The sequence below is a fragment of the Balearica regulorum genome, chromosome 1 (assembly GCF_011004875.1).
Source record: "Balearica regulorum gibbericeps isolate bBalReg1 chromosome 1, bBalReg1.pri, whole genome shotgun sequence".
Lineage (NCBI taxonomy): Eukaryota > Metazoa > Chordata > Aves > Gruiformes > Gruidae > Balearica > Balearica regulorum.
The window spans coordinates 102,452,426-102,466,511 of NC_046184.1; the positions used below are offsets into that span (position 1 = coordinate 102,452,426).

A 14,086-nucleotide genomic window follows, 5' to 3' on the forward strand; every position below is an offset into this window, starting at 1 on the left:
ACTTATGAGTCCGCAGACTTTAATTTGTATTGGACCAAGCCTAAAGTAATATAGGTGGCAGTTCATTTCATGACAGAATCTTCTGTAATATTTCAAGGATTATTTTAAAGTTTTTGTGTATTTTGCAATATGAAAGTGCATATATGGATAGCAGTTATGAGCATAGAGCCTCACCGCTGTTAGAGCACACGTACAATTTGCTATATGCAGTACTTCTGAAATTTCTCAACAACCTCAGAAACAGCCATCCTCAAAACACATTTAAAGATAACATCAAGAGTTCTGCAGAGTGGCTCAATGCAATACCATTTCTGCAATAATCCATGAAAAATGTCACGATAACATGTATGATTGGTCCCATATCACTAATTTGAACCAGGTCGGAATACCAAACAGGGAAATTATTGTCATTTTTACATAAAATAAGTAAACTATCTGACCCAACCATCTTTGATCACAAAACAGCAAAAAACTGAAACACCACACCAAAAACCCCCCAAAACCCCAAAATAAGACAACATCAACACATTTTACCTCCTAAAAAGTAAAAATAAATTAAATAGACAATCTGTGTCATTTTTCCTTTAAAACTTATGGCATACATATAATATGTGACTGTAGTACCACAGTAATTTCAATAATTTTTAGGGTAACCTGTATGTTCTTGACTGCTCCAAAGTAATTCCAATCTCATGCCAGCAAATCACTTAGTAATTTCTTTGAGAAAAGATCCTGCTTTTACTTAGTGTGTAACACAATAAAGACCAAGACCTTCTGGATGAGACTGTAGACGGTGCAGTAGTATAAGTTAATAACAGGAACTATGACTGAGTTTTATGTGGCACTATGGGCTCTTTTAAGAGTTTTTCTTAGATAAACATTTAGCACATCATGCTTATGTAAAGCTATCTGTTCACAATCTTTCTCCTGGATAGAGCTGCTTGATCTTACGCATCTCTGATTTATACTAGTATATGTTAAGACAAATGATCACTGTGCAACTGCTGGGAATTAGGTTAATTTAGATTATTTTGCTAGAAATTCTGCTATAAGACTTTTGCAGACTTTTGATTGAGCTCTCAGCCAGGTTGTCTTCCAGACAATTGCCCGGATGAGATTTTGGGACAGGTGCTAACTGTAGAAACCTATTTAGTATTAAACGTACCTATCTCATTGCTACTGACTTTGGAGACGATACTTTTATATTTTTTTTTCTCCTGGTCATTGTTCTTCACAAAAGGCCTAATTGAAAATATCTGTCAAATCATGTCTCTGGTTTCCTTTTTCTCTCCCCCCTCTCCCCCTCCCCCCCTTAATTGGACACGTATCGTGTTTGTGTGGGAAGGAAGGAGGCTCTATAGCAGTATAGCAATATTGCTGGAAAAAAAAAACCAACCCAACCAAAAACCATTAAAATGGATAAAGGGATTTCCTAGTGGTATAAATACCTGCACACGACCTCTCTGTGCTCTGGAGCCCTCCTGTATATGTATATGCAGGTAAAAAGCTTGGAATAGAGCTTGAGCTGCCATTAATCGCACAGGATCTGCTCTGTTAGAAAACAGGGGCAAGTGGTTCTCTTGCCTGTTGGAGGTTATGACTTGCCAAGCGTTTGCTTCATCTGATGCTTTTGTACCCTTGAATTCTGACTCTTCTCCCTCTCTGCCTCTGATAATGCATCACAGCGCCGCAGAGTGCCTGCCGGTTTCTAACCATGCCACCAATGTTGTGTCTACAGGTACTTTTTAAAAATAATCTTGCTCTCAGTAACCCTCATTTGAAATGCTTTTGGATGATACGTGTTCATTGAGTTCTGCAATATGTACAGTGTTTGGTATCAATAGTATGTGTGATTGGGACTACGTTAAAGTAGAAGCATTTTCACAAAACTGCGTGATAAGTGAATCAGGAACACTCCAAATATTCGTGTTCAAGCTAAATCTGTAGCTTTATGTGAGTTTGTCACGAGATGAGGCTTAAGCATGCTACCAATGCATTAACTTGGAACAGGTTCAAACACTGTCCCTGTTGTTACGACTATATAGTCTTCAATGACAAGTGTCATGTAAATTAATTGGAAGTTTGTTTATTATGTAACCACAATTTAAAATAACGTTACTTTAAATAGGAAATGTATTTAAAACAGGTCAAGTCTAAATATAATTTGGGGAAGTTTTCAAGAAGGGAAAACGTTGCTTTATAAAGCCTATTGCATACTGAATCAAGACTAAGATTTGTGATGTTCAAAATTGGTGGCAGAAGTCTCATAAATATTTGTAAATTTTGTGTGTTTGTGTATATAATCCAATTAATTGCATTTAAATACTAGGACTATGTAATCATTGAACTATCTGAGAGAGAAACAGAGAAAGAGAGAGTTTTCTTGCAGCCTTAAGCCTGCAGAAGTGGGATTCTGGAATACAGGAATTGTTGATGGAAAGCTTTCAGGAACAGAAAAAGAAATAGTTTTGATTGATTTGAAATTACATTATGGTAAGAATTTTATTTGGAGTCTTGACAAGAAACTAGCCTCTCCTGAAATGCATTGGTAATAAAACATTTTAATAAGAAAGAGCGTGTAAGTAATGAAAACTGAGCATTGGTGATAGATACCCGGATCTTACACATTAAGCAGGAGGCTCACAATATCCTAATATGGCTGTTGGTTAGCAGTGGTAGTAGGGAATAGGAGAATTTAAATTTTGTATGAGGCCAAATTTATGTATCTGTATCATAGTAGTATTTTCTAGATTCATCTGATTCATAATAAAAAGTACACGGTGACAGCCAGCCAAAAGCATTTGCTGGTCTCCTTCAGATTTGCGTTTTGATATTTTGTAGTTACCACCCAAGGACAAATACCACTGTAGTCAGTGGGAATTTTTGTTTGCAGGATCACCTCTAGCAGATGACCCTGTGAGAACAGCAGCAGTGACAGAGGGTGCTAACTATAATGAGTAAAGGTTTACAAATTTCATACATAGATTCAGAAATTGTAATAACGGCATTCTGGTGAAAGCATCTAAAGAGAATTTGTGCACAAAGTAGATGTGAAAGAATTTTGAAAAACAACTTATTGTAAATGTCATTTTTTTAAAAAATGCATGTAACAATTCTGTATTACAAAATAGAGGTGAATATACTTCTGTTCAAATACCGTGTCATACAGCTGATATTCTGCAGTATCCTCAACACTTTAATTGTTATTATTTAATTTAAATAGTATCATCCTCTCTATTTAATTTTAAATCCTTATTAGTAAGTTGAAAATGCTATTTTTATGCATAAATATTATAGTCTATGTATTATGAAATAATAGGGGGAAAAAACCCAGTAAACACTCAGATCTTATCTCAATAGAAATGTTGCATTTCTCTAAATGCATTATTGTTATTAATGCAACCTTTATTTTGCATGCATTTATTGTAGTATAAGCATACCTGGTTTAGTGGATTTTAAATCTGTGTAAGTCTGTCTAAACAGGACATTTTACTGTTACGATTGCTGGTTTCTTTAAACAACAGAAAAAAGAGATTCTAATCCCTAATTAATTATATTGTCTAGAAAAACTGGAATGTGTGCTCTAAAGTGCAATTTTACATGTCTGAATGTTCACGAACATGAATTTTTAATATTATATTTTATAGTAGTTGTTAGAGGGGACAGTATATGCATTTCTGTGCCTACTTATGCATGAAAAACAGCCATATCTCTCATTTTCTATTCAGTAAAATAATTGTCTGGTTCTTCAGGCACTGAGCACAGATCTGAAACATCCCTGTAAAAACACCAGAGATAAATTAATTGTGGGTGCGTTGGTGCTGATGATGGAAAATGTTGATTTAGGCCTAACTTTTTAAAAGAGCCCAGAGTCTGTCATCCTGTTTCCCTACTACTCCGCCACAGCACTCTGAAATGTGTTTTGGTGGCTTGGCACTTAAGAAAATGTGATTTCTGGATGCCTCAAAGCAAATGGCCCAAACGGCTGCTTTTGGAAACCCAGGTCGTAGGTATGCATAAAATATTGTCTTCCTTGATGTCTGTGTTCATTGTGGGGTTTGCACAACAGCGAGGACAACAGAGCAATTCTTTTTTATAAGACTAAATTAAATGGTGTGTGGAAGTAGGGTGGGGAGAGGAACCGGTCTCCTCCTGGAGAGTTCGATGCTTCCCTTGCTCAGCAGTATGTGCAAACTGTGTTACGCCCATAGATTATACTAAAAGTAATGCATTGAGGCCACAGCATGACAATTTCTGGTCTTGGCTCGGAGGATATCTCACTATTTATACTGGCAGTCTCGTCCGGTACGACCTGGCCAAGCGTCTGGACTTCCAGCAGCGTTATCCTGATGGTTATGGCCCAGAGTTAAACGCTTACTGAATGCACACAAAAACTGCGTCCATGGGTACCGTCTGCCTCTGAACTTAAAGGCTGTCTCTTGAATCCTCACATTTTCTTACCAGTCCCATCTGTTTTGTCTTTGATCCAAACTCCTATATGCTCCCGTATCTGCTTTGCCATGACGACTTTGGGAAACACTTTGGCAGGCCTTCATTACTCTGTGCCTTCTTGTCATTATGGAAACCAACCGTCCACCTACGGGGTGATGGCAGGTAAGAGACATACCCTCCACCGGGTGAGCTACTAGCATGGTGATTTTGGTCAGTTTTCTTTTACAGGGACTGATTCAAGGCAGTGGCTTAAAGAGGACAGAACTGGGGTTAAGGTACCAAACAAGGGGGGTAGGAAATTAGGCATCAGTGCCGAGTTTCCCCAAACCTCTGCATCTCTCGGGAAAACTGTGCCTGATTTCTCTCTACAAGATTGGGGCAGTGCTGCTCTTTTTGCTCACCTGTGCCCACTTTCCCTCGTAATCATCACTTTTTGAGGGACCAGGAGTAATGTACCTGATATACCTGTGTATTACCAGTACCTGGGGTGATGGAGCCCTGAGTGGAGCTATAAAATAAAATGGTGGCATAGTGGAAGGATAGCTGAATTCAGCAAGCAGATCATACAAACTATCATGGATTTTTACACTCGTGAATGTACGCTAGCATCCTGCTCAGTTTTCCATGCCCCAGGTTGAGTAAGAAAGAGGAATGGTTATTCCATGCAAGTTCCAGTAGCAGTCAATGAGATACTGCCATGAACCAAATTAATGCAACTCCCAGGAAACAATCATGAGTTAGAGTAATCCCAAATCAAACTCAGCATTTTATTTCACTCAAGAATGAATGAAATATTTGCATAGGGACTTTTTAGGGATAAGAGACTAGACTTCATGGTGTGGAAAATTCCAAATGCTCCTATTCCATTATCCATTTATGTGTCTATTGCAAACATTCCTGGCATTGTTCAGATCCCTGGGAAAATTTAATAGGTGTTAAACAAAAGGTATTGCTCAGAAGTTCATTCTGTTTCATTCCAAAATAAATATCTTCATTTTTCTCCTTTTATTTTTTACCCTTACTTTTTTTTAGGCATCAAACCTGCAACTCCAGAGATGCTATCAGCAAGTCTCTCCCAGAGCCGCATCTTACAGACGTGCAGCATGCCACATCCCAATGTGGTAAACGGTGTCAGCACCTTGCAAAGCAAGTTCTTCTCTTTTTTAGTCTTTCCTTTATTCTTTGAGGGGTTTTTTTGTTTGGTTTGGTTGTTTTTTGTGTTGGGGGGGGGCGGGGGGAGTTGTGGTTATCCTGTGTGAAACATATAAAATATTCCTATGGGATGAGAACCTTCAGCACTGGTGAGAGCAATCAGGGCAGTGAAGACAAGAAAAGTAAATGGAGGAAGGGGTGGGAGGTTAATGAAATTCTGAGTTCTGCTACAAAGTTTTGTGTAGTTTAGAAAATTGGGAAGGATGTCCTGAGAACCTGAAATTTTCTGGCTGCACCAGATACACTGAAGACTGTTAATATTTCTCCAATGATTTTTTTTTTTCTTCTCCTTCAGGTCAAAGACTCTTTAGCTCTATGTACAATATCTAGCAAAAAACCAGCCTTCACTCTTAACTGAATCTACTTGTTAAGTCTGATCTTTATGAACAAAACGTAGCATGAGATAGTTTTGTTTTGGGCTTGAGCAATTTCTTTTTAAGCCAGAATAGTTATTCTGAATGTGTTGGTTTTAGGTTTGGGTTTGGGGTTTTTTTTGCTTGGGTTTTATTTTTTTTGTTTTGTTTTTTTTGTGTGTGTGTGTGTTTTTTGTTTTTTTTTTCATTTGAGCTCTTACCTGTGTACTTTCCTCAAACAAATTTTATGCCAAAACTAAACCAAGGTAGTTTCTTGTCTGGGCGTCAAATCGTATTTACAGGGAAATATTCTTTGTACCCTAAAACAGAGACTGACACATTTTAGGTGACTCAAAATGGCACAGATGCATCAATCTCATTGTGCCACTTAATTCCAGCTGAGGTCCGGGATTGTTGTTTGTTTAAGTCTGGACCATTTACAGTCCTATTTAAGTGCATCACGGTTTGCTGTGAAAAAGGGATGGCTATGGCTTGTAAAAGTGTCTGTTTTCATGCATGAGGACAAGAGAGAGAGCATGTCTCCTAGGAGATCCTCACTCTTGGATACTTTTGCATATGTTCTATAATAAACATTACAGACATCGATTATGAGATGATGAAGGCATGCTTTTATTGTGTAGCAGTAAAGATGAACTTTACTGAGGGTTTTTTTTTGTGTTGCTCAGGTAGCCTGACCCCTTGCCTTTACAAATTCCCGGAGCACGCCCTGAGTGCCAGCTCCTGTGCCCTGGGCCACGGCTTCACGCCCATGCACCAGTCCCTCCTTGCAGACGATCCCGCCGCTGCAGACTTCAAGCAGGAGTTCCGCAGAAAAAGCAAGTCTGTTGAAGAGCCTGTTGACATGGACTCCCCTGAAATCAGAGAACTGGAGAAATTTGCTAATGAATTCAAGCTGCGGAGAATTAAGTTGGGTATGCGCTTTCTATGAGCAAACAAAAGGGTGACAAATTCCAATGGAAGTCCAATTATTCTGAATGTTTTATGGTCTAGCCTCTGCAGTTGCCTAATCATAACTCTAATCCTGCCTCGCACTGCCAAACTTTCTTCATTCCTAGAAGACTTGCACAGAATTAATGAACTTCAGCTTTTTGCAACTTAGTATGCAGAAAATTACTTTAAACTTCCCTGCCCTTAAATGATTTAAGTGCAGAGAAAATTATTGCTGTTCATTAAATTATGTTCAGTAGCAGGTGCGTTATTTTGCACAGCCCCAAATTTTCTGCAACTTAGGGCAGTACATGTTTCTAATGCCTGTTGCCTTCCCCATCAAGTGCTCCATTGCACAAGATGGTGCAATGTCAGTTTAGTATAGAAGATGGGTGGCAAATCTTTCACACCAGTGAGAAGCTTCTCTTCCTGTTTTATTTTCTTGTGCCAAGACACTGGTACAGCAGCAACTGGTATCTCTGTTGCTGTCTGATAACTACTGGGACTGACATGAGATGGGTCTCTGGTGAGCTGCTTGGCCTTCACTGGGCAATCTTAGCTGAGGACAAAGGTGGACTGAGCCTTGTCTTTCTCATCTGTAGGGAATTTCTCCTTTCTACAGAAGGATTGAGGTACATTGCAAAGTAAAAGCCCATCTCATTCTTGTTTGAACTGTACTAAAAAAACCCACCCAAAACATCTGATGCTGCAGATTCATCCCATTTATCAACATTGAGTACTCTGAATGAAGAGTTGCAATTTTTACGTTATTGCTTATAACATTATATTGTATCATTACAAAATGGGGCATCCTACAAAAATCCAGCTTTATAAATGTAAAAATAAAAAATTATAAGGTTATTACAGGTATCTATGCATTATTTCAACAGCTAGAAAGCTAGTGTGTTCCATTTGCAGTGTAAAAATGAGGACTGAAACAAAAACGTAGGGCTTAAAATAGTATTTGCAACTTGGTCAGTTTTGCTGTAAATCATGTATTTAATGTCCGCCACCACAATGGAAAGGTTTCCTAGGCTCCAAGCTATTAATCACTGTAATTACTGCACCTTCATCCTGTATTTGTGAGGGAGCAGAACTTCCTCTGATGCAAACAAATGGCACAGAGCCTGTAAGACTGGGCTTAATGCTCTGATGGGAAGAATGCAATTTGCACAGGAAAACTAATCTGAGGTTGAGCTTTATGAGGCAAGACAGAGTTAATATGGGCTGTGGGTCCGAGGCTGAGAGAGACAGAGTTAGTGCAATCAAACTGGAGGTGGAAAGCTGCCCTGTGAGACATTCAGCATCTAAAGAGATCGTGCCCGTTCTGGCGCAGAGGCAGAAAGGGAGGACGGTGAGCCAGAGCCCCGAACGCAGCAGAAAGACATTCAGAGTACTGAATGAGGAGCTGCTGTTACAAAGTCAGTGTCTGCACGGAAACTGCAGCATTGCTGTGATCGCTTCAATGCAGTTGTCACAACAAATAAAAGGAGACCAGAGGTGCCACCGGGGATCAGCTTATTGCCACTGTACTGTCTATAGAAAGAAAGGTATGGGGTCTGGATCCTTCTCTAATCTCGGAGTGTAAAACTCCGCTAAATCAGTGTAAAACTCCACTGAAACCAACAGGAGACTGAACAGTGATCTCTGAGGTGAGCTCGGAGTCAGCCACAGAGACCTCTGCAGAAAGCCCGTTCTGAAGACACTGCAGGCACACGCCGTTCATAAGAGTCAGCACTGAAGTGTCTCAAGGAAAGTACCCCTTTCTAGAAAGCTCCAAAATGACTCTTTTCTCTTTGTTTTTGACAGGTTATACACAAACCAACGTTGGAGAAGCGCTGGCTGCTGTGCATGGCTCTGAATTCAGCCAAACTACTATTTGCCGGTTTGAAAACTTGCAGCTGAGTTTCAAGAACGCGTGCAAACTGAAATCGATACTGTCCAAATGGCTGGAGGAAGCAGAACAAGTAGGAGGTAGAGAATTGAAATCCTCTAAATACTGATTTTCATTTAAACCAGAATCCTATATATAATTTGAAGGACTAGTATGTGTCTTCCATAGCCCAAAGTTTTTGTTTTACCAGCTTTAAATACTAAAGTGTGCTTATACTAAATTTTGGTTATCGTTTTTGAGTGAGCAAGGAGGGGCAAACTGACGTGCTCGGAGGGTACAGAATAGCAGAAACATCCCTTGGCCTAGTGGAAGTAATTTCTTTCAGTCCCATTTCAGCTCTGTTCCTGTAGCACAGGTCAGAGCTGTTATTAGGATCTGCAGGACAGCCCGTTTAGCAGTGTAAGGGGATTCTTCACGAGCAAAGGACTCTTCCAGCCTCTGGCATGTGAGATGTGGCCATGGGGGAAAAGATTTGAATTCAGCTGAGGCAGTGGTCTTTAAACCCTGAAGAAGAATAGCGTGGCATAGAGGTTTTTGATGCGACCTTTTTGCTGCTAGGAGATTCCCTTCCTTTTGCCCAGTTACTTTCCAGTTCCAGGAAGAGTCATGGGGTTCACTGGGCAAAGCCTACTTTAGAACAGGTTGGTTAATTTAAAGGAAAAAGGGTTGTTTTAAAGAGCAGCCTCTTCAGCTGGATGAATTGTGATGTTGGGAAGCAGTATGCCTGGAGATGGCAGCGAAAGCCAGAACTACCACTGTGCTACTCACCTAGCACGGGAAGAAAGAGAAGATGATCTTAATGCTACTTTTTGGATTTGCCATTGTATTCAATAGTAGGAAACCTTGCTAAACAGCTGCTTCTGCCACACAGTTCAGTTTCCTTTGAACCAAATGTAGAAAGCTTTTTCCCCCTGTAACTGCATTAGAAACCAGAGACTCTCCTAATGTGGCTGGCACGTTGCAAGAATCGCTTGTAAGGGGTTTGGGGCAGGTAGCGGCTACTGACTGCGCGAGCAGTGTTACAGGCTTGAGCTGCAGGGCAAGATCATTTGTGCAGGCAGTGCCCTCTGAGAAGTGAGGGAGCACCTGTCCATCAGAAAGTGGGGTGGAAGAGGCAGATGAATAAGTGGGGTTGGGAGCCAAGGCTGTATTTCTGAAAAAAGAGAGTGAGCCAAGGGGTATGGAAATGGACTCCATCTGCCCAGACCATACCCTGCAGGGTAGGAGGAAGAAGGTCTGTAAAAGGAGGGGGCTGATGTATGGCTCCGTGGGTCCGTAGGCACAGAACCAGCACTGTTTGCAGCTTTACTAGTGGCACGCTGTTTTTGCTTTATAACCATTTATAGCTGGAGGTGAAACAATGACCAGCCATCTTAGAGAAAAAAAGTGCTCCTCTGTGTGGTGCTGCTCTTATTCAGTAGCATCATCTGATTGCTTTCTTCTGTCTTCAAAGAAAGGGACTTTTTTTTTTCTGGAGATAATCGTGCTTGCTTTCCATCCCCTGTAACTGCTGGGTTGTTTTTGTTTTGTTTTTAATGCAGCTTTATACAATGAAAAAGTTGGAGTGAACGAGCGGAAGAGGAAGCGCAGAACCACCATAAGGTAATAAATATTTAGGGTATTACATGTTACACTTTGGCTACCATGCTGCTTTTTCTAGGGCTTGAAATCGAAGTGATATTTTCTGTTAACGAGTATGGCTAGTGTTTCAAAATGTTTCACTGTTTTGAAACATTCCAGTGAAAAATAACAGCATAACACTCCAAACCCCTTATTTGCTCCAAATATTCTACATTTCCCAGTTAAAGACTTTTTTTTTTTTTAACACATGACAACATACTTTAATATGAAAGAAATACGTTATTCCAATTCTACCCAAAGTATATTATATCTATAAAGTGAGTAGGATATAATGGAATCATAGAATAGTTTGGTTTGGAAGGACCTTAAAAATCATTCCCTGCCATGGGCAGGGCCACCCTCCACTAGACCAGGTTACTGAAAGCCCCATCCAACCTGGCCTTGAACACTTCCAGGGATGGGGCCTCCACAACCTCTCTGGGCAACCTGTTCCAGTGCCTCACCACCCTCACAGTAAAGAATTTCTTTCTAACATCTAATCTAAATGGACCCTCCTTCAGCTTAAGGCCATTACCCCTTGTCCTGTCACTACACTCCCTGATAAACAGTCCCTCCCCAGCTTTCCTGTAGGCCCCTTCAGGTACTGGAAGGCCGCAATGAGATCTCCCCGGAGCCTTTTCTTCTCCAGGCTGAACAACCCCAACTCTCTCAGCCTGTCCTCACAGGAGAGGTGCTCCAGCCCTCTGATCAGCTTCGTGGCCCTCCTCTGGACTTGCTCCAACAGGTCCAGGGGCCCAGAGCTGAACAGAATACTCCAGGTGGGGTCTCACAAGAGCAGAGTAGAGGGGCAGGATCACCTCCCTCGACCTGCTGGTCACACCTCTTTTGATGCAGCCCAGGACATGGTTGGCTTTCTGGGCTGCAAGCACACACTGCCAGCTCATGTTGAGCTTCTCTCATCCACCAACACCCCCAAGTCCTTCACCTCAGGGCTGCTCTCAATCCATTCTCCACCCAGCCTATAGTCATGCTTGGGATTGTGCTGACCCACATGCAGGACCTTGCACTTGGCCTTGTTGAACTTCATGCAGTTCGCACGGGTCCACCTCTCCAGCCTGTCAAGGTCTCTCTGGATGGCATCCCTTCCCTCCAGCGTGTCGAACACACCACACAGCTTGGTGTTGGCAACTTGCTGAGGCTGCGCTCAATCCCACTGTCCATGTCGCTGACAAAGATGTTAAACAGTGCCGGTCCCAATACCGACACCTGAGGAAGGCCACTTGTCACTGATCTCCTCTTAGACGTTGATTTGTTGACTGCAACTCTTTGAGTGTGACTATCCAGCCAATTCCTTATCCTCTGAATGGTCCGTCCATCGAATCCGTCTCTCCAATTTAGAGACAAGGATGTCATGCAGGACAGCGTCAAATGCTTTGCACAAGTCCAGGCAGAAAAGCAACAACACAGAAGTTGCTCTTCCCTCATCCACCAATGCTGTAACCCCATTGTAGAAGGCCACCCTTGTCTTCGTTTCAGAGCACCCTTGTCTTCGTTTTGGGAGGTTCTACATTGTACCAAAATAAAAATTGCATTATTTTGCCAGAGAATTGACGTCTAGGAAGTTTGAGAACAAGCTTTTACACATAATATTGGATCCCTAGCCTCTGTCATTGCATTCTTTAGAGTTCCCAAAGAAGCACTTTAATGAAGAAAAAACGGAGTTTAATTATTCCTGCTTGTTTTACATCTAACTCTACTGTACTGGGAATATCAAATATGGCAGGTTGACAAGGGCACAGATAATTGAGGAAAAGTTCAGGACCAAATCCCATATAATAAGAAAATATTAATTGTTCCTCTGAAGGATATAGGACCTCAGTTTGAAGACCTCAAACTAATCAGAGAGATGGACTTTATCTGAACTGCAGCCTTACTCTTAGCAATTCTTAATGGATGTTTGAAGTTAAACTAGGTGTAAAACAAAAGTCCCACTAACTAAATTAGGTTAGTCATGCCTTGAGCAAAAACTGATTTGAATTTGTGGAAGCTATTTTCTTTTCTACTTTGATCAGAAAGCCTAAGAAACTGTTAGTCAAAACCAATGATGTTTCTTTACTTCTGTGCATGCGGAACACAATGCTACTGATTAGGTAGTTTTGGTAATGTTACTAAATATTGCAAAATAGACCTATAAATGAAAGACCAACAACATATTGCAGATGAAGTAATGAAATAACTAGAACTCCAGCAGATACTTTGTGTATTTCTGTAACAGAAATACCTGCACCTCATTTCCAGAATAATGCATGAACTGCCCTCTTGTGTCCAAAGAAATTACAGCTACTGCTGAAGCCAGTTTTGGATGTGTCCTGGTGACACATAAGCATGTCACAAATACTCTTCATTTTCTGAGAATAAGTAGCATGAACAGGAAGCAAATTCCATCTGGCAATAAGAAAATATAGTAGTCTTAACTCTGTTTATTGAACCACTCAACTTTGGTCACTGACAACTGTGAGGAATAGATTAAGGCAGACTTTTAGAAAGCATGATGATTGCTAAAACATCTTGCCATAATCTCTGTGACTTCCGGAAATATTCTGGTACCCTCTATAATAAAATGAGATGCAGACTTTGATACAACATTTCCCAAAAGGTAAGTGATGGAGCTCTTCCCCTTTGTAAACCCAAATGATTTGATATAACCAGGTAACCCCAGTGCTGTGCATTTGCTGAACCCTTACGACGCTGCTGTGACTGGGGCAGAATGGGCGGTCAGGCTTGTTCCAGTTCCTGTGATCCCATTCATGTCTAGCTACTAGCTGCATCTCCTAGAGAACATCAAGAAGCACTAATAATTCATGATTACCACTGACAGTGAACAAAACTTGATGCTGGTTTTACCTTTAAATTGCTCTGTGCTGAAATTCTGCATGATGTGATGCTGTCCGTGTCAGCAAAGAATGACAGTGTACTTTAAGCTCTGTGGGTTTCCCTTACGTAGAAAAAGAGGAAATAAACCAAGTCACTACCTTCAGTGCTCTTACTTGACCCTTCTTCTGAACTAGTGGTGAAAGCCTGAACATGTCAGAAAAGTTTTTAAAGGTGACATTTTTATCCCTTTATCCAGTATTGCTGCTAAAGAAGCCCTAGAGAGGCACTTCGGAGAACAAAGTAAGCCTTCTTCTCAGGAGATTATGAGGATGGCTGAGGGGCTCAATCTTGAGAAAGAAGTTGTGAGAGTTTGGTTTTGCAACAGAAGACAAAGGGAAAAAAGAGTGAAGACAAGTTTACATCAGAACGCTTTTAGTTCCATTATCAAGGAGCATCACGAATGCCGGTAAAGCTTTTCCATGTATAGATGTGGATTTCTGTTTTGCTTTTTGTAAATATTGTAAATACTATGTTTCTCTTACAAGCTAGCCAGCTTCAGATGTAGTGTGCTGCGGAAGACCTGATTTTAATGTAAAAGTTTGGAAACAAATTAAATGCTAATGCATATACTTAAAGAGTTGGAGGTCTCTGCTTAACTGTAAGGAACCTATTATGCATTATTCAAGTAGAAATGCTTTCCAAGTTGCACAAGTAATTGCAGTTTCCCTGTGCTGTGCCTTTCTTGCATCTACGATAGATTTAATGATTAATG

The 14,086-nt window shown here is 40.7% G+C and overlaps 1 protein-coding gene across 3 annotated transcripts in view; it reads left to right on the forward strand.

Annotated features, from left to right (window-relative positions):
- The window catches only part of POU1F1 (POU class 1 homeobox 1), a 185,453-nt gene extending 171,605 nt beyond the window's left edge, over positions 1-13,848 (forward strand). The window contains exons 1-7 of one of the 3 annotated variants that reach the window (XM_010311967.2): positions 1,498-1,738; positions 4,465-4,614; positions 5,485-5,602; positions 6,708-6,949; positions 8,775-8,939; positions 10,401-10,461; positions 13,571-13,848. In XM_010311967.2, coding sequence (XP_010310269.2) covers positions 1,597-1,738; positions 4,465-4,614; positions 5,485-5,602; positions 6,708-6,949; positions 8,775-8,939; positions 10,401-10,461; positions 13,571-13,784 — 1,092 coding nt within the window. In that variant the 5' untranslated portion in view covers positions 1,498-1,596 and the 3' untranslated portion in view covers positions 13,785-13,848. Of the gene's footprint in view, positions 1-1,497; positions 1,739-4,464; positions 4,615-5,484; positions 5,603-6,707; positions 6,950-8,774; positions 8,940-10,400; positions 10,462-13,570 lie in introns of those variants that run through there. The other 2 variants (XM_010311969.2, XM_075769344.1) reach the window with 2 other exon arrangements.
- Positions 13,849-14,086: the final 238 nt, after the last annotated feature.